The sequence below is a fragment of the Limanda limanda genome, chromosome 11 (genome assembly GCF_963576545.1).
Source record: "Limanda limanda chromosome 11, fLimLim1.1, whole genome shotgun sequence".
Lineage (NCBI taxonomy): Eukaryota > Metazoa > Chordata > Actinopteri > Pleuronectiformes > Pleuronectidae > Limanda > Limanda limanda.
This window is the reverse complement of record NC_083646.1, coordinates 13,993,564-14,020,098: the sequence shown is the minus strand read 5'-3', so window position 1 is coordinate 14,020,098 and position 26,535 is coordinate 13,993,564. Positions and strand designations below refer to the sequence as shown.

The window sequence follows — 26,535 nt, the reverse complement described above, 5'->3', positions numbered from 1 at the left end:
CAGCTCCAAAAGGTGAAGCCAATATATATATACTGTTAATAATGTATTTGAAGGATGTTGATACTGTGGCTCTTCATCAAGTACAGACTTTGGCTCCAAATCAAAAGCAAAAGATGGCGTATATTTTTTGTACAACGGGAGAAAGTGGAGACACGTCACCCATCTTAATGCACAGCCAAACCCTAAACATCAAATTGTCCATTTTATTTTTTATGTTAAACAATTAAGATATATATTACACATCAATCAGCTTAAGATGCACTGTTTTGCCTATATTTATGCTAAGCTAAGTTAGCCATGTTCGGGTTCTGCCCGGTACTGTTTTTATGTCCTGGGTGGAAGGAGTGTACCTTATTTTGCTCCATGTCAGAGTCTGCAGTTATGACGATCCTCTTCTCCACACGAGTCTCTGAGGATCCTCCTTTCACGACCTGATAGAGGGAAGAACAAATATGTAACCAAGCTGCAAATCAAATGATATTCAACTGAAAAAATGCAAGAGCTGGGTTTTTCATGCTGACCTTTGAGATGTGAGTGGTAGTGGTGGTGACTGTGGTGCCACTAGGGGTCTCTGAGGTCTGGGAGCTGGACACCGTTGTGCTGTCTTTGTCCTCGTCTGCCCCATCAACTGTCACCTGAGGACAAACAGCAAAGAAAAGGTGGACTGAATATCATTTTAGATTATGTGACCCCTGAGCATCAGCCAGGGAAGTTTCTGTGCTGCCTCATGCTCATTGTGGAGCCCCTGGCCTGATCCTCCCAGACCTGCTGAGACTCAGCTTGTGCTGCAATCTCCTCCATGCTATACAGCCGAGACAGATCTGGGCTGAGCAGGTGCTGGAGCCCCTACCTTTGAAGACTCATAGGTGAAGGTCTTGGTCGGGACGATAGGGACCTCTGTGGTGGAGATGCCGGTGGGTAAGGAGATGGAGGCAGCTGTGATGGTGACTGTCTGGGTCTGCACCAGAGGGGGCTGTGGATGGGAGCATAGCCCCATGAGTTGTTGGCTGTTTAACCGGAGAAATGGCACCACACAGCAACCATTTTATCTCATTTTTCTCCTCACCAAATTTCTTTTGATTAATATTTTTGGAAACAACAACCTTGTTAATCCTCTTCCCACCACCAGCTATCACAGAGCAGAAATGGAAAATATAAAGCCAAGTTGGTTTGTAAAGATGATGAAAGTGAAATAAACGCATTAGAAACGTTTTGTTGCAGAAAAGAACATGCTCATGTTAAAGGGACCCGTCACCTCAGTTGAGAAGAACTTAGCACACCACTGTGCAACACATCTGCAGCAAGCCCTTACATTTGACCAGTAGTTGGCGTAATTCACACCACAACTCGCCATTATAGAATTACAGGTTTATTGTCCTGGTGCTGCAAAGAAGTGAGCAAGTGTGGCTGCCGTGAAATCATACAGAGGCCAAGCAGAGACAGAATCAGCATCACCCTGAGGGAGGCAGGAGACTACCTGGAAGCAACGTATGACCTGTGGACCATGGCTCCTGAAATAGGAGGCCGGGGCAGATCCGACTATCCTCCCAGCGCGCTCCAACACTGCAGGACATGATCCTTCTTCCTCCTGGGTCTCATCTAAAGCTTTACAGCCGGGCTCGAGGGAGGCAGGCAACTGGGCCTTCTCCTCCTCTAGGATGGGCACCAAGGAAGTCTCAAAAACTACAACACCATCTTGATCACATGAGTCTTCCTCAACAGGAGTACCGTGGGCTTCGACACTATCAGGCTCCCTCTTGAGGCACACAGCGGGCCTGCATGCGCCTGATGAGCCCAAACTGCTGCTGGTTTCCTCTTTCTCTGAACCATTGCAAAGGGAACTAATGAACAAACTCTAAAAAAAAAGATGAAACATTATCACCATGTGTTCATGGACAGGTGAAATATTTCTTATCGATATAGTATAACAAGTTGAATTTACAGGGATTAAAGATATGTAAACAATAATATGCAACTGTTTATGCTCACACTGCATCCAGTTTATGAGGCCCTACAGGCCTACAGGGAAAAATGTAGTGGTCAATCTTCACTTTTTTAATGCCACACCTTAACAACACATTGCAGGACATGTGCCACAATCTAACCTTTTCCATATGACAAAACAATGCAACGATAGGAGACCAAATAAAATGCTCACTGAAAATAGCTTTAGCTGGTATAATGTAATGAGGATAGTGACCTTTTCATTGATCTTTGATTTTAGTACATGTACATGCAATATGCCATGGAGAAATAAATATGCCCATCAATTTAGGAAGACTGATATTCATGAGTGTCCAGATCTTTGTGCAGATCCAGATGAAAATCCAGATCAGGTGAATTTAAAAGGAACGGTGTGTAGAATTTAGTGACATCTAGTGTTGAAGTTGCATGTTACACCACTCCCCTTCCAAACATGGATGAGAACCTGTGGTAGCGTTCACTTATCATAAAAACTCAGAAAGGTGTTTTCCGATTTAATTTAAAGTATTTAATTATAAAAGGGCCCAGTCTAGGGTAAAGAAAACAACAATTCATACAATTTAGATAAAACATCACTAGATTATTACATACTGGACCTTTAAATGTGGTTTCATAAGGGGACTGTTGGGACTTGGTGGAGGTATATGCTCTACTTAGGAACACTAGTTATTTCAAATTGATTTTCTTGAGGGAGAGATTACAAAAGTAATATGATATATTAGTACAGTCATAGACTTGAGTCTATGAGTGGAACTCAAAAGAAAATCTGAAATGTCAATGACAAAATCTACGCTCCTTGAAAGGAACAAAGAGTCAATGGTGCTGAAGTATATGGAATGCCTTTTATTCTTTGGTCAAAGTTGATAGTTATAAACATCATGCAACAAGAAATCCCTTTAGGTTCCTACATACTGTCTGGCCAAGTACCAGTGAAGGACAAAGAGGTTAATAAGTATTACAATTAAGCTGCCTCGACGTCTCCGTTCACAGGAAACACTTTACTGTGACTAAGAAAATTCCCAGTAACCAGAATAAAATCAAGTCTCGGATTAATTTTTTCCAGTGATTATGTCATGTTTGTTCAATGAAAAAAATGAATAAATATCTAAAAATAAACAAATACATAAAATCACATCACAGTGATCAGCTTATCCAAAGACAATATCAGAAGACAACTGACATTACAAATGCACCTCAGGATGTGTATAGAATCAGGCTCAAAGTGATATGGTCAGACAATAAAAAACAGATAAAAGTCAGGTTATATCGGTAAACTGGTTGGAATCTTTTAGTCAATGTGAAATCCCAGAAAATGCAAAATAGTAGATGGTTGATTGTCATTTTCAGTCTTAATCAGTCTTTGGAGCACCCGTCGGTTTCTGACTGGAGAGACCAACTGTACTGCGGTGGGGAACAAAAAGAAATGGAAGTCTTTTCCCACGGAGGCCGGAACAGAAAAATCAAAGGGGGGGCAGCTTCTCGAGTGGAGCAGAAGATGAGAGGATGAAGGATGCTACAGTGATTTTGCAGAGGAGGCGAAAGAAGGAGGAGCAGGAGGAGGAGGAGAAGAGAAAGCAAGTGGTTTGATGGGTGGATGGACTAGGTGCTGTCTCCACGGCTCACACTCACACCTGTGTGGGGTTTCCGCAGGGTCGAGGCTGCCCCTCAGCTGCGTTTGGAGTAGAAGTCTAGCAGGGGGCCGCGCGGGAGGCGGATGACAAACTGAGGGGGGAGGGAGGAGGAAGGGGGGAAGAGAGATGAGAGGGAGGAATTTTTTTGAAATGTCTGCAATGGCCTAGAGTGAACTGCACTTGTAAGACCTATCTTTAAAAATATAAGGTCTTGATATATAGTGTACCAGAAGTGGTTATTCACCCCCTGAGCATGACAATGTTATTGGAACATGCCTTTAAAAAAATATTTATTTCCATGTCCTACATTGCACTCAAGACTGAGAAGACAGAAAGTCATCCAAACTGGTAGGAATACAAAAATAAGGTATTTTATAGGTTTTGTGAGAAGAACAATTTAAATAAGCCAAGGTTAACTGAGTCACTGTAGATTCCCTGTGTAGTGGTGTGTCTGAAATAACATTGAGTTGTGTTAGAGGTAGCTTGGAGCCTGGAGCAACTGCAGCTTGTTATTAATCACTCTGACCATTTCAGGGCATTTTCACACCTGAAACATCACAAACCCGTCTCATGGTCGGACTAAATCTTGACCGTGGTCTGAGGGACATTTTGTTCGGTTATTTGAGCTCAGAATAAATTGAAAAGTCTCAATGGTCCGCATCAAACTAAATATATGTGAAAGTCGTCCCCTTTGTTAATTATTTGTGGCAGGCCATTTCTATTGCTGTGTGTCTTATGACACATTTATTTAAACTAAACGTTACGCAGAAAGACAAATTAGCTGAGAATAAACAGTGAGTGTCTACTCCACTCCACCATCATTTAACAATTTGTTATTATTTAAAAAAAATAAATAAATCTGTCAAACACTTTATACGTTAGCTCAGATTACCAGTACCACTGCAGGCTCCAAGTCGTCAGTGCAGCTTTACTTTGATTTCATTTAAACTCCTAATGCATCCTGACAATATGCTGATACTCTGGGGTCTTAATCTGCAAGTGGTTTATATCCAAGCTGTTACGACTTGAATTAATGTCCCTCTGAGGTGCATGCAAAATGAACACTACACTTGAGTGTTCATGTGACAGCAGCTCAACTAGATTGCTGTTGTGCTTCTGGTCCACTTAAAAGCTTTAATGTAATCATTTTAACTGCACTACAAATACTAATGCCAGTAATAGCACAATTAAATTGGTCACCTCTGCCAGGAGATAATTTTTTCAACCCTGTCCATTTGTTGGTTTGTATGACATCAGGATTACGCAAAAATTAATGAATGGAATTTCATGAAACTTGGTGGAAGGATTGGACACTGGCCAAAAAAGATCCCATTAAATGTTGGCTATGACACAAAGGATCAATTTCTCAACACTGCAAGTTTGTTTTTTATTTTACATTTTCACCAGTTCCCCAGGGATTGTATGGATCAGTCAGGATTACAGGACTGAATTATTGTGGGAAATTCTGATGTGAATCCAAATAAAATCTGGATCTATTGAATATAAATGTGGTTTCATAAGGGGACTGTTTGGTCTTGGCAGAGGTATGCGCTCAACTAAGTATTTCCATACTGGAATTCAAATTATCATTTACTATATAGAGAACAGTGAATGAGGCCTTGTTTTGAAATGGAAAAACAACAAAGGCTTGGAGGAAGCAGCAGCCAAAAAAGGTAAAAGCAGCATGAAAGGACTTAACATAAATGTTAAGTATTAAAAGCAGGAAGAAAGCTTCACAATGAAGAAAGGCGGAGGGGAAGGAGAGGGGGTAAGTAAATTCTGCTCCGCGTCACAACGTGCAAACAAGAGAGTGGTCTCTGAGTCATGCAGTACAGTTTCAAAAGTCCGGACTGTCAGTCATGCAATACGAGGTTGTCGGGGTTCAGATGCTTCCAGTGCAGGTAAGAGGAACCAAAGTGAAGCTCTCAAGAGATTTAAACAAATCCCAGACTGCTGCGACCACTTCAGTCACATCAGTGAAAGAACAAGAGTACAGACCCTATTCAACAACTCAAACCGCATTCCTCATACACATGCATGTGTTACATACCACATGCCATCGTCTTTAATAGGTCTGTACATGCAAACATGATCCACTCAGAATGTCAGAGAACAAGAGGAATGGCAACTAGAAGAGCCTGATTCCCCTCGTGCCTCAGATTGTTTTGTTTGAATGTTCAACTTATTCAAAAGAATAAACTATTATGCAACAATTTAATGTTTTAAATTGTAGTCAACCCAAGATGTTTAATAGAATTTCAGGTACTTCTATTCCATCACAAATCCATGCGTACTGCTCATATTAGTGCTGTGAGTTTCCCCCCAATCGAGTACAACGATAAAATCAAACTGAAGTTGAAAAAACCATGGAAACAAATGTGATGAGGCACATTTATTCAACTTCAAAGAGGTCAGTTCAGGAATTGAAGATGTTATTGAGCTGTTTTATTTGCATGATCTCATCCAATCCCTGAACTGACTGACAGCAGGTGTTTTCTGTGAAAGACTTACCCCATCTGCTCCGGGCAGAGGTTGACCATTGATACCCAGGGTGCGGAACGGAGAGTGTGTGGACAGACGCTTGTCCCACTCACTGGGCCTGGAGTCCGGGACAGCTTCCATGAAGTTCTTCTTTAGCTTACTGATGCTGGCGTGATGCCTGATCAGCTCTTCCTGAGGCTTATCGAACTCCTGGATGGAGGAAAGTCGAGAGGGAAGGACAGTGTGGTGGTTCAGAAAGAGGGCGACCGGAAGTGGAGCAAGGAAACATATAAAGAGAGGATACATGGGAACAGGTGGATGGGAAGGGAAAGGATAGATGAAGGAAGTGTTCATAGTTGGGAGAGAAGGAGAGATTAACAAAAAGGAGAGAATAAAGTTAGATTATGGTGCTTTTCTGCAGAATTTCGGTTGATTTACTGCTGATTTAATATATAAGCAGAAGCAAGGTTAATCTGTGATTCTAAAGGAAAATAAATTAGAAGGGTAAATTAATCTGGACGATCACTATTTGGATCTTGATAGATTATCAGCGACTCCTTTCCAGAGTGTAATTTAGGTCTGGCAGTGGATTAATAAAGCCAGACTTTGGTTTATAGAGGAAAAAGGTTTAGAGGAGTCTGTGCTGTGATTAATCAAAGTCGATTATCACTTGGCGTTCTGCATGGGGGGAGTCTACGAACTAAACAACACAGCATTAAGGATCTATTTCACAGCATTAGGCTTGCAGTGAAACATGTCGTGAAAAAACAGGCTGCAAATGAATGAGCAGGAAACGGTGGCAGACATGGTGAGAGAGAAGCCTCAGTATAAATGGAAACCTGTTCATTCAGCACATATGAACAAAAGCAACAGTAGCAGCATTGATTTGGCAACAGTTAGAATCAAGTTGATCTTTGTGGATAATTTTGAAAACCACCAAACACCCTGCGGACAGCTCTAGATAACAAACAGAGGCGTTTGTTCACTTATTGTGGTGCCGAAGACCAACTTAATGGTAAGTGTTTCTCCAAACTTCATTTATTTCATACATACCAGTAAAATTCAAAATTATTTAGATTTATATTTGTATGATCAAAAGATTTAATTTGTATAATTGCGGAGAAAAATGCAATGCATTACTAGCAAGTTACACAACAAGATGGAGGTAGAGAAAGCGGAAGCATGAACAGGAGAATACTGATGATCTGGAAAAAAATATAAATATATCATATAATAATGGAGCAGCTTGTGAATCCTGTATTGAAAATCAAAAGGCGCTCTCGCTGTCTGTGATTAGACCACATCATGATCATTGGTTTGTATATATCATTGCAAGAGTAGGAATCCTGATCACAGGTTCAACAGCACTCTCCTGAAAACAATCGGATTAGAGTCACAGTGCCACACACATACACCCATTTATTATGTAATCTACTGTAAATTAACACTGATGCAAAGAAGTGTGAATCATGCCACATGCAAGCGTGATATTAAAACAGGAGCCACTGCGCCAAAGAGCAAGAAAAATACGGCTCGGGATAAGACGTCTCCAGAAGGGATACAAACCTCCAACATTAAAAGGCTATGTCTGATATAAATTGAGTCACCCTCAATTTTCTTTGCTCTTTTCTGTGAAAAATGAAAAGAACAAAAAAGTGTAGGTTTGTTTCAGTTTCCGTGTAAGCAGGCGTCACACTGCTCCACGTCGGACATGCACACTACAAAGTTCACTACTGTGTTAATACAACAGACAAGAGGAGCTGAGAGGAGACTGCATGCGAAATAGTTTCAGGGACAAATGACCATCGGGGCCAAACTGCAATGTACTAATGAAGCAGTGAACTTAAGGCTCTAGGAGAGGATTGACTCAAGATTACATTTTTATAATGAGCTAAGAAGTAAAGAGTGGTTGACTGAAAGAAGTGTGATAAAATATGTATCATGCCCCTTTTTAGTAATCTATAAACATGCATGTGCACATTCCAGGGTTTACAACAGCAAGCAATGAGAAGGGATGAATGTCTTGTTAACCTTTATAAAGCTTCTACGTGTGAAACATACTTTAGATCTGTATATATTAAAGTTACGGTCACTCAATCCATACATTATCTATATGAACATTCTTCTACCTCTTATAATGTACTGTATGAGCATCGAATCTGACGTGGGTTTCATTTAAGACCTAGTCGTATGGAAGCACAACATGAGAAGAGGGTGATATTAGTCTTTTGGATGAGATGCTCGATATCATCAGAATGGAGGCGGAGAAATGGCTACAGAGACATAGACGAGGCTCAGGACCTGACCTTTCGCATTCGCACCACCTCCGTGCTAGTGACCTCTGACTCGTGCTACCCCAGGGAGGAGAGAGGGTCACAAGTTAGCATCGTCTGCTTGTTGGCTTCAACACTCACAGCTGAAATTGTGTGTTCAATGGATTAACATGCAAGAGGCTAATGTCTGACACTAACCTGAATGTCCCCATTGATGGTGGATATCAGTGAAGAGTTTACTTCTCCCTGGTCCCTCCACGCTGCTGGCTACAGCAGCAAGAGAGACACAGTTCCTTCTCAGACACAGAGAACAATCTCTGCTCGCTACTTCAGCTTCTATCATCATTAAAGACTGTAACGTATTGTCTTATAGCTAAATTATCTATAGTCAAGATACCTTGGCAATCACTGCAAGGACACATCAAAAATTATTTGTTGATATTTCACTGCCACCAGTTATTCTTGTAGTCATACATGATTTACATACACCTTGTATGGGATTTTACATTTTCTCACTTTTGGTGAATAAAAGTGATGACAGGAATCAATTACCTTGACCTCAGTCACCTCCTCAAACTTTGAGGGCTCCACAGCTTCTACAGTGACCTCCAGCTTTCTCTCGTCCTGGCGGCTGGTTTTCATAGGAGTGGAGGTCTGGGGCTGCTCGAAGGGGGCCATGGGGATCCCTGCCTCGGCCAGAGCAGCCTGAGAGAAGACCGGAGCGCTGACAGGACGGGTACCCCTCTGAGTGATCACCACTGGACACAAGACAGGCCAAATGGAAATGTGAGCAAAAGGAAACATTTTTTTAGCTCAATGTGTTATTGGGGGATAAGAATCTATAAACATTGGACATGATATAACCCTCAGTGAGTAAAATGCACATTGAAACAGATACAACAGCTGTCAACATACAGACACAGACAATAGCGCATCGATGCAAACATCATACTTACCCTCTCAAGCCTCGATGTGATGGAGTAAATGCAAACACTGCAGGAATACTGTACCTTAATTGCTCCGTTAACTTTCTTTCATGAAGGATAAGCAGGTATTAGAACCATAGGTGGGCCAGAAGCACATATTCACAAAATGGAATGAGAGCAAATGCGCAGTTTAGTTTTTTTACAATCCAAAGATGGATGCAAAGGCAGATGATGTTAGGCTGCAAAGAGCTAAAAAGCTCACTGTGGTTGAAAATGCTGAATGAGAGAAAAAACGTTCTTCAATACGAAAAAAACAAAGCACGGTGAGAAGGTCCTTCAAAAACAGTGAGGAAGTTAATAAGCGATTCGAGGAGTGAGAAAAGCGTGACCATGTATGACCTGCAAAGCCAAAAAACAAAAAACATTGAAATAAAATACCTGACTTTTTGCGGTCAACATCTAGAAGAACAAACCAATCCTCATTGACATGTGTCTTTATGAGCGGAAGTCTTTCCTCCAGGATCCGTTCCTCGAACCGAGGTCTCCTCTCACAAATAGTGACCTTCTTTTTGGCTACAGCAGATGGAACTCTGACCTCTGCTGGGAGCTGGGTGCGTTCAGCTACAGCAACTAATACAAATGTACAACCAGGTATTATTGTGGAAATAAAGTACAAATGATTAAGACACCAGCATTAACAGTGAGACGATCTTAGCAGCTGAATCTGAGTAGAACTGTAACATGACACATTACATGGCTGACTTGTGTTCAAATGTCAAAGAACAATAGACTAAAGCTAAAATTTAAATGTGTTTATGCTTAGCTGGAATAAATCATTTAAATTATACCTGATTTCTTAGGGGTCAAATCCAGAAGAATAAACCAATCATCGACCACCTTTCTTTCAGTGGTTCCCACAACAGTGACAACATGCTCAACCGCAGCAACTAACACAGAAACATAAAGGCAGGTGCACATCAAATGTCAAAGAATTAGTGTGAATTAAAAAATACACTTAAGTGGAACAGTCTGTGTGCATAGCAGCAACAAATCATTTAGTTAATACCTGATTTCTTAGGGGTCTGATCCAGAGGAATAAACAAAGCATCCTCCACCTTTCTCCCAGCAACAACATCAACAGCATGCTCAACCACAGCAACTAACACAGAAACATAAAGGTAAATAAATCTGATGCAAGTATATTTGTTGGAGCTATTTCCGATTTCAGGCTTTCAGCAGAGTGTATGCAGACTCTTTGGTACCTGGTGGTACGAAAACAGGTTTTTCTTTGACGATGTCGAACAGGACCAACCAATCATCTCCGCCTTCCCTCTGTGACGGCGATGCCACTTGGATTGGTCTAATTTCAGACAAACGTGTCTTATCTTGTCTGCTGTCCACACCAATTATCTTCTTCCATGCTCTAGTCTCTGTGGTTGTCACCTCAACCTCAAACGTCTTTCTCACATCCAGAATAATCTCAACAGGGGAAACTGGTACAAACAGACGAACGTCAAGGGAATTGAGACACACTCGTAAATCCAACGCACAAATGTTCACACAGAAGACTTGTCATCAAATATTATGTTTCAGAGAGCATTTGAACCCAGGTGCAAATATAGATCAACTGAATACCTGCTGGTATCCCGACTGTTTCTTCACGAATAGCATCGAACAGCACAAACCAGGCGTCCCTCTCTGGCTGTGGCCGGGACGGCTGCGGTCTAATCTGGTGAAGTTCTACCTGTTGCACCTTCTTCTCTATGCTTTTCACTTCAACCTGAGTTTCAACACTTGGATAAAGATGGCTCGGCACTGCCAGAGAAACTGAAAAAAGACAACACTTAAACTTCAGCCTCAGCCTAAAGTGCACAGTCTGACAGAATCCTCATATTTTTAAAATAATTTATGGATTATTAATTTGAGTCTAAAGCTGCTTCCAGACATGCAGTGGTGTCCACACATTTCCCTGCAATTTTTAAAGAGGGGCTGTATGTGAGAACAAAAATCTCCATATCACTTGATCTGGACATTTTCTGGAACTTTTCCTGCCACCCCAAGTAAAAAAGACGATGTAAGAGTGAGCCCATGTGAGAATACAGCAGACAAATTCAAAGAGAGCAAGTGGACGGGTTGTGATGGACACGAACCAGGAATATCTCATGTTGAAAAATTTGTCAAATTGGAAAGACGACGGAACAGACACTTTCCTATTGTTGCGAAAGCATCTGAACCAGACAGATCTAATTCTACGTTCTTCTCCAGTTTATGTCTGGAGACAGCTTGAGAGTCTTCTTTGGTGCAACTTGTGTGAAAAGACATTTTAAGGCCCTGAGTACCTGGAGGCACATATGTAGTTTCTCTGGGAACAACATCCAGCAGCAGAAACCAGTCGTCATCTCTCGCTCTCACAGGCTGAGATATTTTCAGCTCTGAAATGAATTGCATGGGCAGCTTCTTTTCTTCTTTTTGCATCACAATATCATCAATCCCAACTTCCTTCTTGGACTCCACTGCTATCACTTCAGCCACATCGGAAATGCTTTCCTCAGGATAAACCTGAAGCATGGTAACTAATGACAAAGACAATGAATGAGCACTGTGTCACAGAAAAGTGACAGAATAGAAATGTGAGTATTTGCAGAGGGACAGAGAAGGAGAGTAAGAGAAATTTGGCAATTACCTTGTGGCACAAATGCTGCTTCTCTAATGGGAACATTCAGCAGGATAAACCAGTCATCTTCTACCTCTTTCACAGCCTTTGGCCGTGCAACTATTCCCGTTTCACTCAGCTCTTGTTTTATTTGTGCATCTTCTACTACAACCTCCACTCGAGTTTCCCTCGGCTCAATGGTTGTGATTTCAACCAGAGAGACACGTTCTTCTGGTGACACTTCAACACGCTGCCGAACAGCAACTACGACAAAAGAGATACAAATCCTCAGACACCACAGACTGTATGCTCTTAGTTTGGAGTAATAGCATCTGCAAAGCTCAGGGTAGTTCTATACTTTGACAAAGCTGCGAAGCACTTAGGGGGGATTTAATCAGTACCTGGTGGAACATAGGACGTCTCTCTAGGAACAACATCCAGCAGCACAAACCAGTCATCCTCTCTGTCGGTCACTGGCCGCTGTGCGATTTCTTGTAGTGTCGGTGCCTCTTCTATTATCTTTCTCTCTTCAACAACCACAACTTTAATCTCCTCATCTGCTGCAGTTCGAACCACAGAGACAAAACTCTCAGCCTCCATCTGGTCTTGCTCCTTCAAGATGACTGATATTTTAAAAGAAACAGTTAAACACAATTGGCGAGCAGAGTAAAAAGGAATAATATAAGTTGTAAGTGGAATTCAGCAGTACCTGGAGGTACATAAGGAGTTTCTCTAGAAACAACATCCAGCAGCACAAACCAGTCATCCTCTCTGACGGGCACTGGCTGCTGTGCGATTTTTTGTAGTGTCGGTGCCTCTTCTATTATCTTTCTCTCTTCAACAACCACAACTTTAATTTCCTCATCTGCTGCAGTTCCAACCACAGAGACAATGCTCTCCGCCTCCATCGGGTCTCGCTCCTTCAAGATGACTGATATTTTAAAAGAAACAGTTAAACACAAGTGGCAAGCACAGTAAAAAGGAATAATATAAGTTGGAAGTGGATTTCAGCAGTACCTGGAGGTACATAAGGAGTTTCTCTGGCGACAACATCCAGCAACACAAACCAGTCATCCTCTCTGACAGGCACTGGCTGCTGTGCGATTTCTTGTAGTGTCGGTGCCTCTTCTATTATCTTTCTCTCTTCAACAACCATAACTTTAATTTCCTCATCTGCTGCAGATCCAACCACAGAGACAATGCTCTCAGCCTCCATCGGGACTCGCTCCTTCAAGATGACTGATATTTTAAAATAAACAGTTAAACACAAGTTGCGAGCACAGTAAAAACTGAATTATATAAGTTGTAAGTGGATTTCAGCAGTACCTGGAGGTACAAAAGGAGTTTCTCTGGGAACAACATCAAGCAACACAAACCAGTCATCATCTCGGTCTGTTACTGGCCATTGTGCGATTTCTTGTAGACGTCTCGGTGCCTCTTCTATTATCTTTCTCTCTTCAGCAACTACTTCTCTAATCTCATCAGCTGCAGTTCCACCCACAGAGAAGATACTTTCAGCCGCCATCTGGTCTCGCTCCTTGACGACGACTGATACTTTCAAAAGAAACTGTTTTAGCACAAGTGGCTCAAGCACAATACAAGACATAGCATTTGTTGTAAGTGGATTTTCAGGAGTACCTGGAGGTATGTAAGGAGTTTCTCTTGGAATCACATCCAGCAACACAAACCAGTCATCCTCTCTGTCTGTGATGGTATGTGGTGGCGGGATCTCGGGTGCACTCCATTCCTGCTCTTCTCGTATTATTCTCTCTTCTATTATTATCTCTGTTTTCTCCTCAACTGCTGTAATCTCAGGCTTTGAGATGAAACACTCGCCTTTTTCCACAAGGGCTTGTTCCACAGCGACAACTAATGATGAGAGTAAAGATACACAATGTTTGAACATGGGAGCAAACATGTATTTAATGTTAAATTTGATGTATTCAAATAAAATAGACAATAAAGTTGGTTAATAGGTTAAAAGGAGGTTATGTTTTCTTTAATGTTTGTCTTTATGCAGGATTACGAAAAAATCAATTTCCATTAAAGCAAGACCCAAAGAAGAAGAAGCGGGTGGAGTATGTACTCTCTGAGCGGCTTCTTTTTTGTTTTCTTTGAGATTGGAAAGCCTGCGTCTGGGATATTCTCAGTGCCCCCCCCCCCCCCCCCACCATTACGAGAAATATATTTTAGATAAGCTTTACTGTCATCACTTCCACTACAATAAGTCCTTCACTAAATACAGAACTATACACAGTACAGAGACCACTTTTATAGATTTCTCCTTTTAACAAAAGGGTAAAGCATTCAAACCGAGCTAATAACCAACCTGTTCACTTCTCAGCTAAGACTGTTCAATGTAAAGGGCACACCAGGGCAAACGAGGAAACGTTATTGATATTAAAATATTAGAGATTAGTAGAGATCTAAAGCTGTTAGCACAATAAAAAACTGTACCTGGTGGTTTGTAAAGAGGTTTATCTGCAGGACGATCAAAGAGCATGAACCAGACGTCTTTATCTTCAACCTCAGTCTGAGGCCTCTCTGTAACCTCTCTCTCCGTCGTCTCCTCCAGCACATCTGTCTTAAGACATATCTCTTGTTTTTCTAACCTCTCCTCTGATATTGCCCAAGTCTGAACCTGTACGTCTACTCCATCTTTCTGTTTTTGGTCTCTCTCATCTACAATAGTCACTTTCTTCTTAGTCCTGCGCACCACCTTCTGTTGTGCCACTACAGATGTGGTGCTGACAACATCTGCAGGGCCAAACTTCTCCTCCACCTCATCCTGCCATTCCTTTTCTATCTGACGTAGCGTCTCTCTCAAGCTGTCGTCTAACAGACCCACATCCATCACCTCTTTTTCAGCTTCCTGCTTCACCTCAGACTCTTCAGGCAACAAACCTTTTAAAAACACTTGCTTGATTTGCTCTTCCAGTTCATCCACTTCCTCCTCTTTTAATTCTGTCTCTTCATCACCCTCTTCCTCCTCTTTTTCTTTTATTAACTTCTCTAGCTCCTCCTTCCCTAATTCTTGCTCTATTACTTCTTGAAGTTTCTCTGCCATCTCATCCATCTCTTCGAGCCTTTCCTCCAAATCCCTCACTTCCCTTAGCTTCCTTTCCAAAGCATTTGCCTCTATCAGCTTATCCACCAAGGTCCCCATTTCCTGAAGCCTCTCAATGACCTTCTCACTGGTCAGCTCCTGCTCGTCCTTATCCTGGATCTGGAACTTTGCGTGGGGAGAGACTGGGAGGAGCGAAGGTAGAATTATGAACCATGAAACAAAAATGCTATTAGTGCAGACTGTATAAATATTTCATTAATTGCATTCAAGTTCCATAAATGTTTGCAGGTCACGTGTCAACACAAGAGTCACACTAAGAAACTCACATGGTTTCTCAACAAGTGAAGACAGGCTGAAGATTCGGTCAAAATAGAGGAACCAATCATCTTGTTCTCTCAGTGCAGGACGCAAGAGCCGGTTCACATGGCTCATGTTTGTCAAGCTGAGCTCAGCTGATAAAATCAGAGACAAAATACTCAGCACTTCCAAAGATGAGAAATCAATTCTCAAACAGCAAAAAGAAGAACTGGACGACCTGTGTGGTTTCTATGAAAGCCTTGGGGGTTAATGTAGCATATACAGAAGTGGCAGATGTATCTTAGGGATTGCAAAGTTAGTGTTCCTGATTCCGAACTGTAAAATTACAAGTGACGATACCTTGCTTTTTCACAAAATCAAAAGCTTGGACAAAGGGAAATGGAGGATGGCGATCCAGCTGGGTAGACCACTCGTCTTCCACTGTTTGGCTGATGGTTTGAGAACCAGTCTGACCAGTGTCCTGCCGGGTCACTGTGACTGTCTGAACAGACCAAGGCTCCTCCTCCCAGGACTGAATGAAGGTCTGATCAGACTCGGCTCTGGCTGCAAAGATATGACAAGGTCACTGCAGTTATGTAATGTTTTGTTGGAGAGACCAAGCCAGATGCCAAGCATTTGTACCGGACGACTCATTAAGATTAGTTAAAAGCTGAATGAAAGATGCCTCTCATTCTTTGAGGGGTTAGAGTTCAAGCTTTTATGGCAGCAACTGGAGAAGTAATGAGTGAGTGAGCAAATGAAAGATGTTGTGCAACACACATCAAGCAGCAACTTCTTAAATGCCAAAAAAAGAGGAAGAGTAGCCTCAAGACTGGAAATGCCCTTGTGCAGCTGTGGCTGTGAAACTCCTTGTTCTTTGTTTCATAGATCACTCACAGTGACCCAAGCTACACTGGGATCAAAGAAAGTCAAAGGTGGGCGTCACCATCCGCACGTCAGAAAAGGTTACCTACCTGTCAACGTAAGCATCTGTGCCAAAGCTGAATGACAATGTCTTCAAGTGTTAACGAGCATGAAAGCAAATGATCCAGAAAGGATGGGCACGTTAAATGATGTGATGAGGCCGTCTGTGAGCAAGAATAAAATAAAAGCTGCATATATGCCAAAAAGCGTTGGCGGACTCCCCGTTTCTTGTACCTGGGAAATGAGGAGGAGGCTGAGGTCTGTCAGACCCCAGCATCGACCACCAATCATCAGTCTCAGACCTTGTTGACGCTGAGAGTAACTGGAGAGTTTCATCTCCAGCTGCAGGAGCAAGACAAGTCACAGAACAGCTTTTAAATTTGAGATACCTGTGCGGTATAGTGATACCGAAACTGGTTCACACATTTACCTCCATCTAGGTTACGCGACAGCCTCTTGCTTGCCGAGCGTGTGAACCTAGGGGCTGGGCGGTCGATCATGGAGCTCGCCTGGCGGGTCTGGGCCTGTGTGCGCCCGCTGTACCGGAACTTTGAGCCCAAGACGAGGAAGCGTCGTGATGAGGGAGGCTCCACTGTTGAAACCCTGAGGGACAGATGCACTAATTTAATTTTCATCCTTCCAACACTTCCAACAAAACCAAACACCAGGGGCTCAAATAATTAAATAATATATATATATATATATATATCAGGGTTTTACACTCTATACATTTGTATTTGTTATGCAACCACCTGTTTATCTTATTAAGAAGACAAAACCTTTGGAGGTTTAATTCCAAGGTCAGGGCCATGTGTATGTAGCTTCTGCATCTGTGGTTAAACTGCCATGGAGCCAATATAGGGATTAGGCTAGAGACAAGTTAGCCAATTATCTAGGGATAGGCAGAACCTGCGATTGACCTCTGTTACCAGGCAGGGAAATGTCATTCAGAACAAGGTGAGAGTGACCAGCTCTTACCTGAAGAAGGTGTGGTTTTCAACACAGACTTTCCACAGCTTCTTTGAGGCTTTGTAGTTGGGCAGTTTAAAACCAATTGTGCTTTCGTACTGCTCCTGCTGTAGGTGAAGAAACAGAATAATGTGAAGTACAATAATGGGATAATAATCCAACACTCTAATTCTAATACATATGTAGTAAACTCAACATTAGCATTTAAAATATTTACGGGTTTACACCATCTATAAATCCTACTATAGATAACCAGTAGGAGTAAATTCCTCCCACCATTCCAAGGCGGGGTGTTGGTGGATGGGAGATGGAGTTGGTATGAGGCAAAAAAGAATAAAGTGAATTCCGATTTACCTCTGACGGACGGATCTTGATAAAGAAGCTGCTGCGTTTATAAGAGATCTTCAGCACTTTGGGCCAAGGGAAACGGTTGATCCTCAGCTTGTCCTTGTAAACCATCAGACCACCGGAGCAGACCCCCAGTGTAATGTCGACACCATCCAGATCCTGCATTCACAAAACAGGTAGAAATTGTTATGGACTTCCAGAGACCAGTCACCAGGGGGCAGAGTTTCTCACACAATGAGGCCATGCAGTTTGAGGTCAGTGAGTTTCCAACGTTACTAATCTCTCCTTTTTTTCTGTGAGGGGACTGACATCAATTTTGTAATTAAAATCCGGATGCTTCTGATGTAATACAAACATGCTGTTACAAAATAATGGCTAGCATTTTTAAAATTAAGTCAGTGCACATTGGAACTCACAACAAGTATTAATCTAGGCTTTAAACACAATTCAAGAAAGCACTGTACCTTGGCTTGGTGCAGGTCAACTCCATACATGGCGAGTTTCTTGGCATTTTCAAGAAACAACGTGTCTGCCTGGGCGGGGCTCATTGACCTGGAAGCACACAGATGAGAAATGTCCTTTTTAAAAGATCAACTTTATTGTTGGGATTATTAAACACTGAAACACGCTGCAGTTTATCTCTGTTGAACTCAAACTTGTCTAAACTAAGTGAAACGTATTGGTTAAATTAACAGTAGATTGCTCTGAACAAAGCCCATCCCTTTTGATTACCTGTATGTGCGGTGCAGCTCCATCACTTTGTCCTCCAGCTCTTTGCTCTGTCCGGGGGCCAGACTCAGATCTTTAACGTACTCTACTCCATGGAGCTCTGGGTCATACTCCCCGAGGTCTGACTGGGCCGCGTAGGAACCCAGCAAGGATAGTGTGACAAAGGAGCAGGGAAGAATTCCGCGCATTATGTCCTTCCTCAGCTGGAGACATAGAAAGTACCTAGAGAAGATGTGAGAGAACGAATAGGCTCACTTTTCAAGTCATAAAAACTTTGATTCTGTGTTTCATGAGAGATAATAATAATGTTGCCTTAATTACTGTTCAACTTCTACGGTGAGAGTTATGCAATGGAACCACAATGCAGTTCGACAATGCATGACCTCACCACATTCAAAGTGAATGAGCAGCATTTCACTTGAAGCCTCCAACACATACATGCGAGTCCAGCATCAGGAAATCATACGATTTTCCAAAATGCTGAAGTATTGTCTTATCACTCACTACACTCACCTCGTGAGGTCCTCTGTAAGCTGTGCTGGATCAGGAGGGTAGAACTTCACATTGAATGTAAACTCATAGACAGCACCTGAAACCTGCTTCCTGATCTCTTTTGCAGGTTCCAACCATGTCTGCAGGAAATAGAGGGAAAAAATTGACCATCTGCTCACAACCAGTTTCTTATCAGTGATGTTTACATGGACACTAATAATCTGACTGTTGACCTTATTCTGAATAAACAATTACTCCGTATATGATGTTTATGAGTTGCTAATATAATATTCCAATCATATTCCTGTTTACATCATACACAGCATAGTCTGACTATGACTTACACCGACAGTAAAAACGCAACACCATACGTCCAACGACTTTTATGATTATGTCGCCATTGGGATGTTTGTGCCCAATCAAAAACTTAAATATGTCCTACACATGGCATAACTAGTTTCTCCCATTCGTGAATTCTGTTAATGCTTATTCCCGAGTACACAACCTTATTTGGGTTAAGTTAATCAGAAAATGCTCTTTGTCTTATTCAGGCTATTGTCTTAATAAGGTTTATATTAGTGTCCAGGTAAATATGTCAGTTGATATTTGAAATATCCGGCTCCTCTTTTGCAGTGCATCATAAAAGTACAGGAGGAGAAAAACAAACAGGATACCTTGTTGGTTGGGGTTTCCCAGTTACCCAGGCCAAAGTAATCTTTCTCCAGCAGGTTGACATGGTCGTAGACCTTTGTTATAAGCTCCTGGCCTTTAGCATGTTTCTAAATGATAAACAGAGACACAGTGGGAGACAGCTGTTGAGCTGGAGAGACATATAACACAGAGACACATGGGAACATGCACAAGTCTGGGAGGCCTCTTACATCAAGCTCACACTCAAACTGAGTGTCGTCCAGTAAGGTGACTTTGCATTGCATGGTTTTCTGTCGTTTGGGGCCTTTAGCCTCTTCACTCTTCTCTTCTGTTTTCTTCTCTTTTGCAGGCTTCTCCTTCTTTACCACCTCTGAAGCCGTTTCCTCTTCTTTTTTAACTTCTTTCTCCTGTTCCGCTGGTTCCTCCTCCTTCTTTTCCACGGCCTCCTCCTTCCCTTCTTCCAATGCTTCGGGCTCCTCCTTTGTTGCCGCTGTTTCCTTGTGTTCCTCCTGAGCTGGCTGATGAGAGTCAACACAAGACACTTAAAACAATCTTTTTGGAAACGATGACAGAACTAAAATTAAAACAACTACAGATCTTGAGACAACAGTGAACATACTGCTGCTGTTGATGCTCTAATTCACAGCAGCACGGATTCAGAACAACCCAGCACGGTTACTATCACTGAGCAAGCTGTCCACATTATTAAAAATTCAACAGAAGGAAGAAAACATGGGTCTGTCTGCTAGAATAAAATCTGCAGTATGGATTAGTGTATGCAGAAAAGTTGCAATTATTCATGTCATATTTTCCAAAGTAATATTAACTCACCTCTGCGCTGCTTATCGAGTGCTGATCAGGAGCCTGTTCGATGTCCTGCTCAGTTTTGAGCTCCGGCTCTGGAGCAGCGATCGGTGCTTTCACCTGCTCCTCGGTGGCACCATTCGCCTCCTTCTTCCCTTTGATCTTTCCCTTCTCTTTTTTCTTCCCTTTTTCCTCTTCCTTCTTTGGCTTCTCCTCCTCCTTCTCCTTTTCCTCCTCTTTCTTCTTTGCCTCTTCTTTCACCTTCTCCTCTTCTTTTTTTTTCGACTCCTTAGGTTTATCCTCCTCTTTCTTCTTTGCCTTCTCCTCCTTTGCTTTCTCCTCCTCTTTTTTCTTTGCTTTCTCCTCCTTCGCTTTCTCCTCCTCTTTCTTTTTGGCCTTTTCCTCCTCTCTCTTCTTGGCTTTTTCGGCCTCCCTGGCCTTTTCCTCCTCTCTCTTCTTTGCTTTTTCGGCCTCTCTGGCCTTTTCCTCCTCTCTCTTATTGGCTTTTTCGGCCTCTCTGGATTTTTCTTCCTCTCTCTTCTTTGCCTTCTCTTCCTCTCTCTTCTTCGCTCTTCCTTCCTCTTCTGCTTTCCTCTTGGCTTTTTCCTCTTCCTTCTTCTTTACCTTTTCTTCTTTTTCTTTTTTCTTTGTCACCTTGTTGTCAACCTTTTCCTCCTCTTTCTGTTCCACCTCTGCCTCCTTCTCTTTTACTTCAGCAGTCGGCTTATTTTCTTCATCTTTAGTCTCTGGTTGTTCCTCCTTTGTTTCAGCAGAAGGCAATTCTTTCTCCTCCTCTGTTGGTTCTTCCTTCTCTTTCACAGTTTCCTCTTCATTTTTCACCTCATCCTTTTTCACTTTTTCCTCTGTCTTCTCCTCCGCTTTCTTCTTGGCCTCTTTCTTTTTCCTTTTGCTGCCCTTCTTCTCAACCTTTTCCGGCTCCTTCTTCTTTTCCTCTTTTTGTTCTTTTGGTTCCTCTTCTATCTTTTTCTCTTCTTTGACCTCAGATGTTTCACCTTCTGCTTTAGCTTCCTTGTCCTCACTTTTCACCTCTTCCACCTTCTCTTTTTCTGCCGTGTCAGCTTTTTCCTCCTTGTCCGCCTTTTCCTCCTTGGCTTTCTCTTCCTCAAACCCCTCACCCTCTGAGCATTGTGAACGGCGTTTGAGGAAAGATGAGAAGAGGCGAGAAAGGCCTTTGCCAGCGGAGGTCCGGGTACGAGGCTTCACCTGCTCCTCCTCAGGTGAGGTAGCGACGTCAGCAGCCCCAGGCTCGGAGGCCTTCTGGCTGCTCGACTGCTCCCCCTCCGGCTCAGACGCATTCGCCTCAGGCTTCTGTTTGTTCTCGGATTCAGGCTCGGGCTCAGGCTCGGCACCACTGGCCTTCTGCTTGCCCTCAGTGTCCGCCTCGCTCACCGCACTCGCCTCTGTTGTCATGGTAGCCACTGCGAAGGAAAACAGAAGGGAGTCAGGGCTGGAGAAAGGTCAGAGTGCTAGACAGAGTGTGACACTGCACATCGCGGCTATACTTGGAACATATCAAACAAGATTAGGAGCAGTGGACTATTAGCCGCTCTGTAGACAACATTACAAAGCATGGACTGAACTATACGCTTACAATATGTGATGCTTACATATTTGTGATTGAACAAAACAAGCAATTAGCTAACTAAGGGACTTTTTCCCGACTTTATAGATCAAACTTTTAATCCATCGATTAAAAAAGTAATCAGCAGATTATTCAATATTGAAATAAGTTGGAAACAACAAATAACAACGCTTCACATGTCATTGTGTTTAATCTAAAATGATAAAAGAACTCATACGAATAAATTTAGATTGATTTTCTACATGGTAATGATACGGAAAATATTTTTTTCCATGTTAATACTCTAATCTGTATGCATGCTTCATCACTCTAAAAACGTTATATTTTTAGCTGCGGCTCCAATCAAGAGCAATTTACCATTCACAATATGACAATAAATAATTTACATTCCTGCTTAAATCTATTGTTGGCTGCCTGTTCTGAGCAGATATTCATTCTATTAAACATGAAGCCCACCACAGATTATATTTTCACTCAAACACACACACACACACACACAGACACGCACACATATTACTTCATCACACAATGGCCCTCCTTGTTAAAGAGTGTCTGTGTCTACATTGAGTTCCGAGGGCGAGTTCACAACACTGCCGATCACAGACTCATTAAATCTCACTGACACAAAGGAGGCATTTTGTTTCAGAGCTCCCTATTAGCATCGGCGGGATCATCCACGCCAAGCATGCCTGGCTCCTCAACGCCGGCACGCCCACCCTGCACAGGTCAACTCAGGCATCTACATACACACACAGCATTAGGTGACGGGATGATATTACACATTGGAGTGATTTAAATCTCAAGAGAATTTCTTTTGTGTTTATAGAGAGGTGGATCTGCATAATTGCTATATAGAATTTTAATGATTTTTGCATTAGACGTGTGGATATATCTTCTCTGGGTTATTCGAAAACAGAAATTCCTTACTGAGTATTTTAACAATAAACAATATCAAAAATGTATATATTAGAACTCGGCTGATGAATTATCTATAATCTAATATGTTATTTATCACATATCAAAATCATCATTTACATTAGTATGTCCCACATTATACATCAGTAACAAGAAATTAGTATAGAAGTATAGAAATTCTAATTGTTCATGTTGGATTTAAAAACAAATTTAAAGTAACCTTATTGGAAATGTTTGTTTTTATATTTCGACATCAGGATCATCCTCAGAATAACAGTATTTATGCGTTTATATACTTGACATCAATTTATTAGCCTGCTGCAACCATACCTTTCTCAATGACTTACATTAGCAAGTGATGTTAGTCAGAGTTCAAGGACTGAGTTTAATCGACACGACTTTGTGTCAATGTGGCAGCTCAAGGACCAATCAGGTATATTTAGAAACTTCTAACCAGCTGATTAAATCACACAAATACACTGAAATACACTGGAGGTATTATGCAATCACACACACACCTCCTCCTCTAAGTGAGATCACTTACGGTGGCTCACATCACAATCAATTCTTAACTTTAATGAGACATGCACGCATCCTGTCTGGACTGGGCCTTGTGACTAATGTGGCTGTGTTTGTCTCTTCCATATGTAGTTCAAGTCCCATACTGCCTTGTATGACGGTGGGGGGAGGGGACGTCCTAGACAGGCGGGCAGGCCGGTCTTCCAGATGTACAGGGCCGCCCAAAAGGGTAGTGCAGCCTCGCCCTCTATACCATACACTTCCCAGTGGCACTGCAGGACAGCAGGAGAGGAGGAGGGGGTACGCACACAGAGACCAAATCCTCTTTAGCCCTCCCATTGTTTGTGTCCAGTGACCAATAACTGTGCTGCACACTATTACTAATCCTGCCAACCCTTCCCCCCACAAGACCCCCCCATAGGCCTATTCCCTAGGTCACAACACACACACACACACACACACACACACACACACACACACACACACACACACACACACACACACACACACACACACACACACACACACACACACACACACACACACACACACACACACACACACACACACACACACACACACACACACACGCCGGTATGCATCACTGCTCACGGGCTCCTCTGGGTCTTTTAATGCTCTGTCATCTCAATTCTGATTGTCAGGAAACAGACTTGCTCCTAATGGACCAGCTGAGCTTGTGTCTGCTGCCTCCTCCATTTTGTGTTTCCTATCTAACATCTCTGCCATCAGCCAGCTGAGCAGGCCTAACCTGCATCATGACTGATTGAGACGGCAGCAGCCACTGGATCTCTTAATATAGCATCAATCTCTCATAATATGAAACGTATTTGTCTTTTTCATGTGGCGGTAATTAGATGAAATATTGCCATACTCGGAAGAAAAAAGACCTGCCCTCAATAGTACATAATTAGCGTCTCTAATGAGCTGAATTATAGATGAAGTAGGCCGCCCTCCAGCTAGATTGAGAATATGCAAAAAGCTGCTGGATCAGGTGCAAACACCAGGGCTGGAGTTAAACCAGGATCTGATTTAAAGTTAATGTGACCTTTGATTAAATTTCATTTCCCCACAGGAAGCTCATTTGAAATCTAAAGAGCTTTTACTTGACTCGGGAAATTTTACTTAATGGAATGAGAAATTTAAATTGATTGTTTTGGGGAAATTAAATATTTTATATGCTTAAATTTACGGCGTGGGCAAAAAACGTTTGAATTGATGTTAACTTAATGCCTTGACTGCAACTAACACCAACAACCACTCTGATTCGCTGCTAACCCAAGTCATCAGGTTTAAAAACATGTTAATTTTAAGGATTTTGTCTAGACACTCGAATGGTTTACATTATTTTCTGCTGTGTGAATGTGTTTTGATGAAACAAGATGAGAGAACTGAATGGGGGAGAGCTTGCAGCAGAGGAGGAGGAGATTCAGTATATAAATAGCTGCATGTGCCCAGGATGCAGGGACTCATTAGTTAGCCTTTACAGACAAGCTCACATCTATTTCTGTTTACAGTGCACTGCACACAACACGCATATGCACATGTGTGCACAGCCACAAACACACAGTACTGAATTTATAGTCTAAGAAAGCAGGGAAAAGTGCAATTTCTTTTAAGTAAATCACTGCTCGTTCATGACCAATATCGGCCAGTGACTGTCAATTTCCAAAATAACTTTACCTTGTGGGGACACTCGGACGTATAGAAAGCAGGTTTCCTGGGTACTGAGAGCAGGCTTAAGGAATTAGAAGGAGTTTAGAGTTAATCAGCCCCCAAGTGACCGAGTAAGATTATCTCCATCTATCTACCTGCCGGCAGAATCTATCTCACTGTCTCCCCCCACTTTGCTTCTCTGTCTCTCAGTCTGCCTCTCTGGGTGTGTGTGCATCTCTGCATGTGTGTCTGTGTGGGTGTGGGAGAGGGAGAAGAGCTGGCAGAAGCACAGTGGCGATCAGCTGTGCTGATTCATGGTTTTATGTGGGGCCCCGCCTACCTGGCTGAAAATCATCAGAAATGAAGGAAAGGGCCAACATATCAGTCCTCTGGCCACATGGTGACTCCTATTAAACCCTCTAAGTAAACACAGACAAACACGTGTCTACATACACGCGAACACGTGCCAGGCTAAACTCTCTGCACTTTGAGCTAACGCACACAGGTCTGCCCAGCAACATCATCAACGCACAAAATAGGCAAGATTTTGCTGAAGGTCCGATGGTGCATATATTTACTTCATCTTAATTATTCTACTAAATAACAACACATGCTGGATTTGGATTTTAAAAAAGCGACCAAACTTTGAGTGAAACACTATAATGACAGATTCCGTGACACTGTCTCTCTTGTGGGAACTCGGGGACACTGGGGCTGCAAAGGTTTATTTAAGTCGAGCTCACTGTGTAAACCTACGCCAAACCCACCTCTGAACTAATCAATACAGACAGATGGTCTGTGAGCCCGGTGCTGTAACATGAACCAACATGGGAAAAGAATGAAGTAGCTAGATTGATTTACTGCGGTCGTCCTGAAAGCATCTCTGAATCCATTTCCAACCTGACCTCAGCCACAGCACACTGAAGGAACAGCGCGTCTGTGCATCAGTGAATTGTTTTTGGATAACATAAAAAAATTCACATTTCTGTCAGATATATTGTTTTGTAGAATTCATTAATGGAACTAAAATTTGTCCTGTATTGTTACTCAATTTATTTTACTCAAATAAAATGCTATTGGATCTTAGACTTATTTTTGTAAAGATGATGTTTTTTTTCTTCTTACATGGTCTTACAGTCAAATCCGAGCACTCCCTGTCCACGGGAATCTGTTGTGGAGTCTGTTGCCCATTTAGTAATGCTCATACATCGGAGTAGTCGTCTAAACTGCACGAATGCATCATAACTCCCAAAAGAGGATTAACACCAGCAGGCTCTTCTGGGACTTGATGACCTCACTCTCACAACGCAGAGCTGAAAACATCCTCCAGCTTCACTTCAGCAGCTCTGTATTCACATTACAACTCTGCTGATTCAGCGGTGGAAGAGACACCGAGCGCCCAGGTCTTATCTCTTTGTCATTTTTTAACCAGTGTTTACTTCTGCCGCTCATGCAAGCACTTCCCAGTCCACCTCACACTACCGCTGCCTCTGTCTCTCCCTCGTCCTTCCTACGTCATATCTGCAGCGCTTCATAAAAGATTATCTTACTAAATATATCCACCAGTATCATCAATGGAGACAAGGCTTATTGGAT

General features: G+C 42.3%; 1 protein-coding gene across 7 annotated transcripts in view; it reads right to left on the bottom strand.

Annotated features, from left to right (window-relative positions):
* The window catches only part of LOC133013523 (titin-like), a 32,349-nt gene that overhangs the window by 1,964 nt on the left and 3,850 nt on the right, over positions 1 to 26,535 (bottom strand). For 2 of the 7 annotated variants that reach the window (XM_061080485.1, XM_061080486.1), the window contains exons 2-35: positions 20,256 to 21,667; positions 19,655 to 19,942; positions 19,448 to 19,552; positions 18,795 to 18,913; positions 18,285 to 18,503; positions 18,017 to 18,104; positions 17,559 to 17,711; positions 17,214 to 17,311; positions 16,666 to 16,838; positions 16,470 to 16,577; positions 15,672 to 15,875; positions 15,341 to 15,466; positions 14,405 to 15,196; positions 13,586 to 13,816; positions 13,274 to 13,501; positions 12,965 to 13,186; positions 12,657 to 12,878; positions 12,349 to 12,570; positions 11,978 to 12,211; positions 11,634 to 11,867; positions 10,930 to 11,121; positions 10,557 to 10,787; positions 10,361 to 10,453; positions 10,143 to 10,241; positions 9,733 to 9,924; positions 8,921 to 9,126; positions 8,567 to 8,635; positions 8,402 to 8,446; positions 7,662 to 7,724; positions 6,126 to 6,305; positions 1,478 to 1,855; positions 851 to 973; positions 522 to 635; positions 351 to 431 (exon numbers count right to left, since the gene is read on the bottom strand). In XM_061080485.1, the coding sequence (XP_060936468.1) occupies positions 351 to 431; positions 522 to 635; positions 851 to 973; positions 1,478 to 1,855; positions 6,126 to 6,305; positions 7,662 to 7,724; positions 8,402 to 8,446; positions 8,567 to 8,635; positions 8,921 to 9,126; positions 9,733 to 9,924; positions 10,143 to 10,241; positions 10,361 to 10,453; positions 10,557 to 10,787; positions 10,930 to 11,121; positions 11,634 to 11,867; positions 11,978 to 12,211; positions 12,349 to 12,570; positions 12,657 to 12,878; positions 12,965 to 13,186; positions 13,274 to 13,501; positions 13,586 to 13,816; positions 14,405 to 15,196; positions 15,341 to 15,466; positions 15,672 to 15,875; positions 16,470 to 16,577; positions 16,666 to 16,838; positions 17,214 to 17,311; positions 17,559 to 17,711; positions 18,017 to 18,104; positions 18,285 to 18,503; positions 18,795 to 18,913; positions 19,448 to 19,552; positions 19,655 to 19,942; positions 20,256 to 21,659 (7,536 nt within the window). In that variant the 5' untranslated portion in view covers positions 21,660 to 21,667. Of the gene's footprint in view, positions 1 to 350; positions 432 to 521; positions 636 to 850; positions 974 to 1,477; positions 1,856 to 2,806; positions 3,706 to 6,125; positions 6,306 to 7,661; positions 7,725 to 8,401; positions 8,447 to 8,566; positions 8,636 to 8,920; positions 9,127 to 9,732; positions 9,925 to 10,142; positions 10,242 to 10,360; positions 10,454 to 10,556; positions 10,788 to 10,929; positions 11,122 to 11,633; positions 11,868 to 11,977; positions 12,212 to 12,348; positions 12,571 to 12,656; positions 12,879 to 12,964; positions 13,187 to 13,273; positions 13,502 to 13,585; positions 13,817 to 14,404; positions 15,197 to 15,340; positions 15,467 to 15,671; positions 15,876 to 16,469; positions 16,578 to 16,665; positions 16,839 to 17,213; positions 17,312 to 17,558; positions 17,712 to 18,016; positions 18,105 to 18,284; positions 18,504 to 18,794; positions 18,914 to 19,447; positions 19,553 to 19,654; positions 19,943 to 20,255; positions 21,668 to 26,535 lie in introns of those variants that run through there. The other 5 variants (XM_061080487.1, XM_061080489.1, XM_061080490.1 and 2 more) reach the window with 5 other exon arrangements.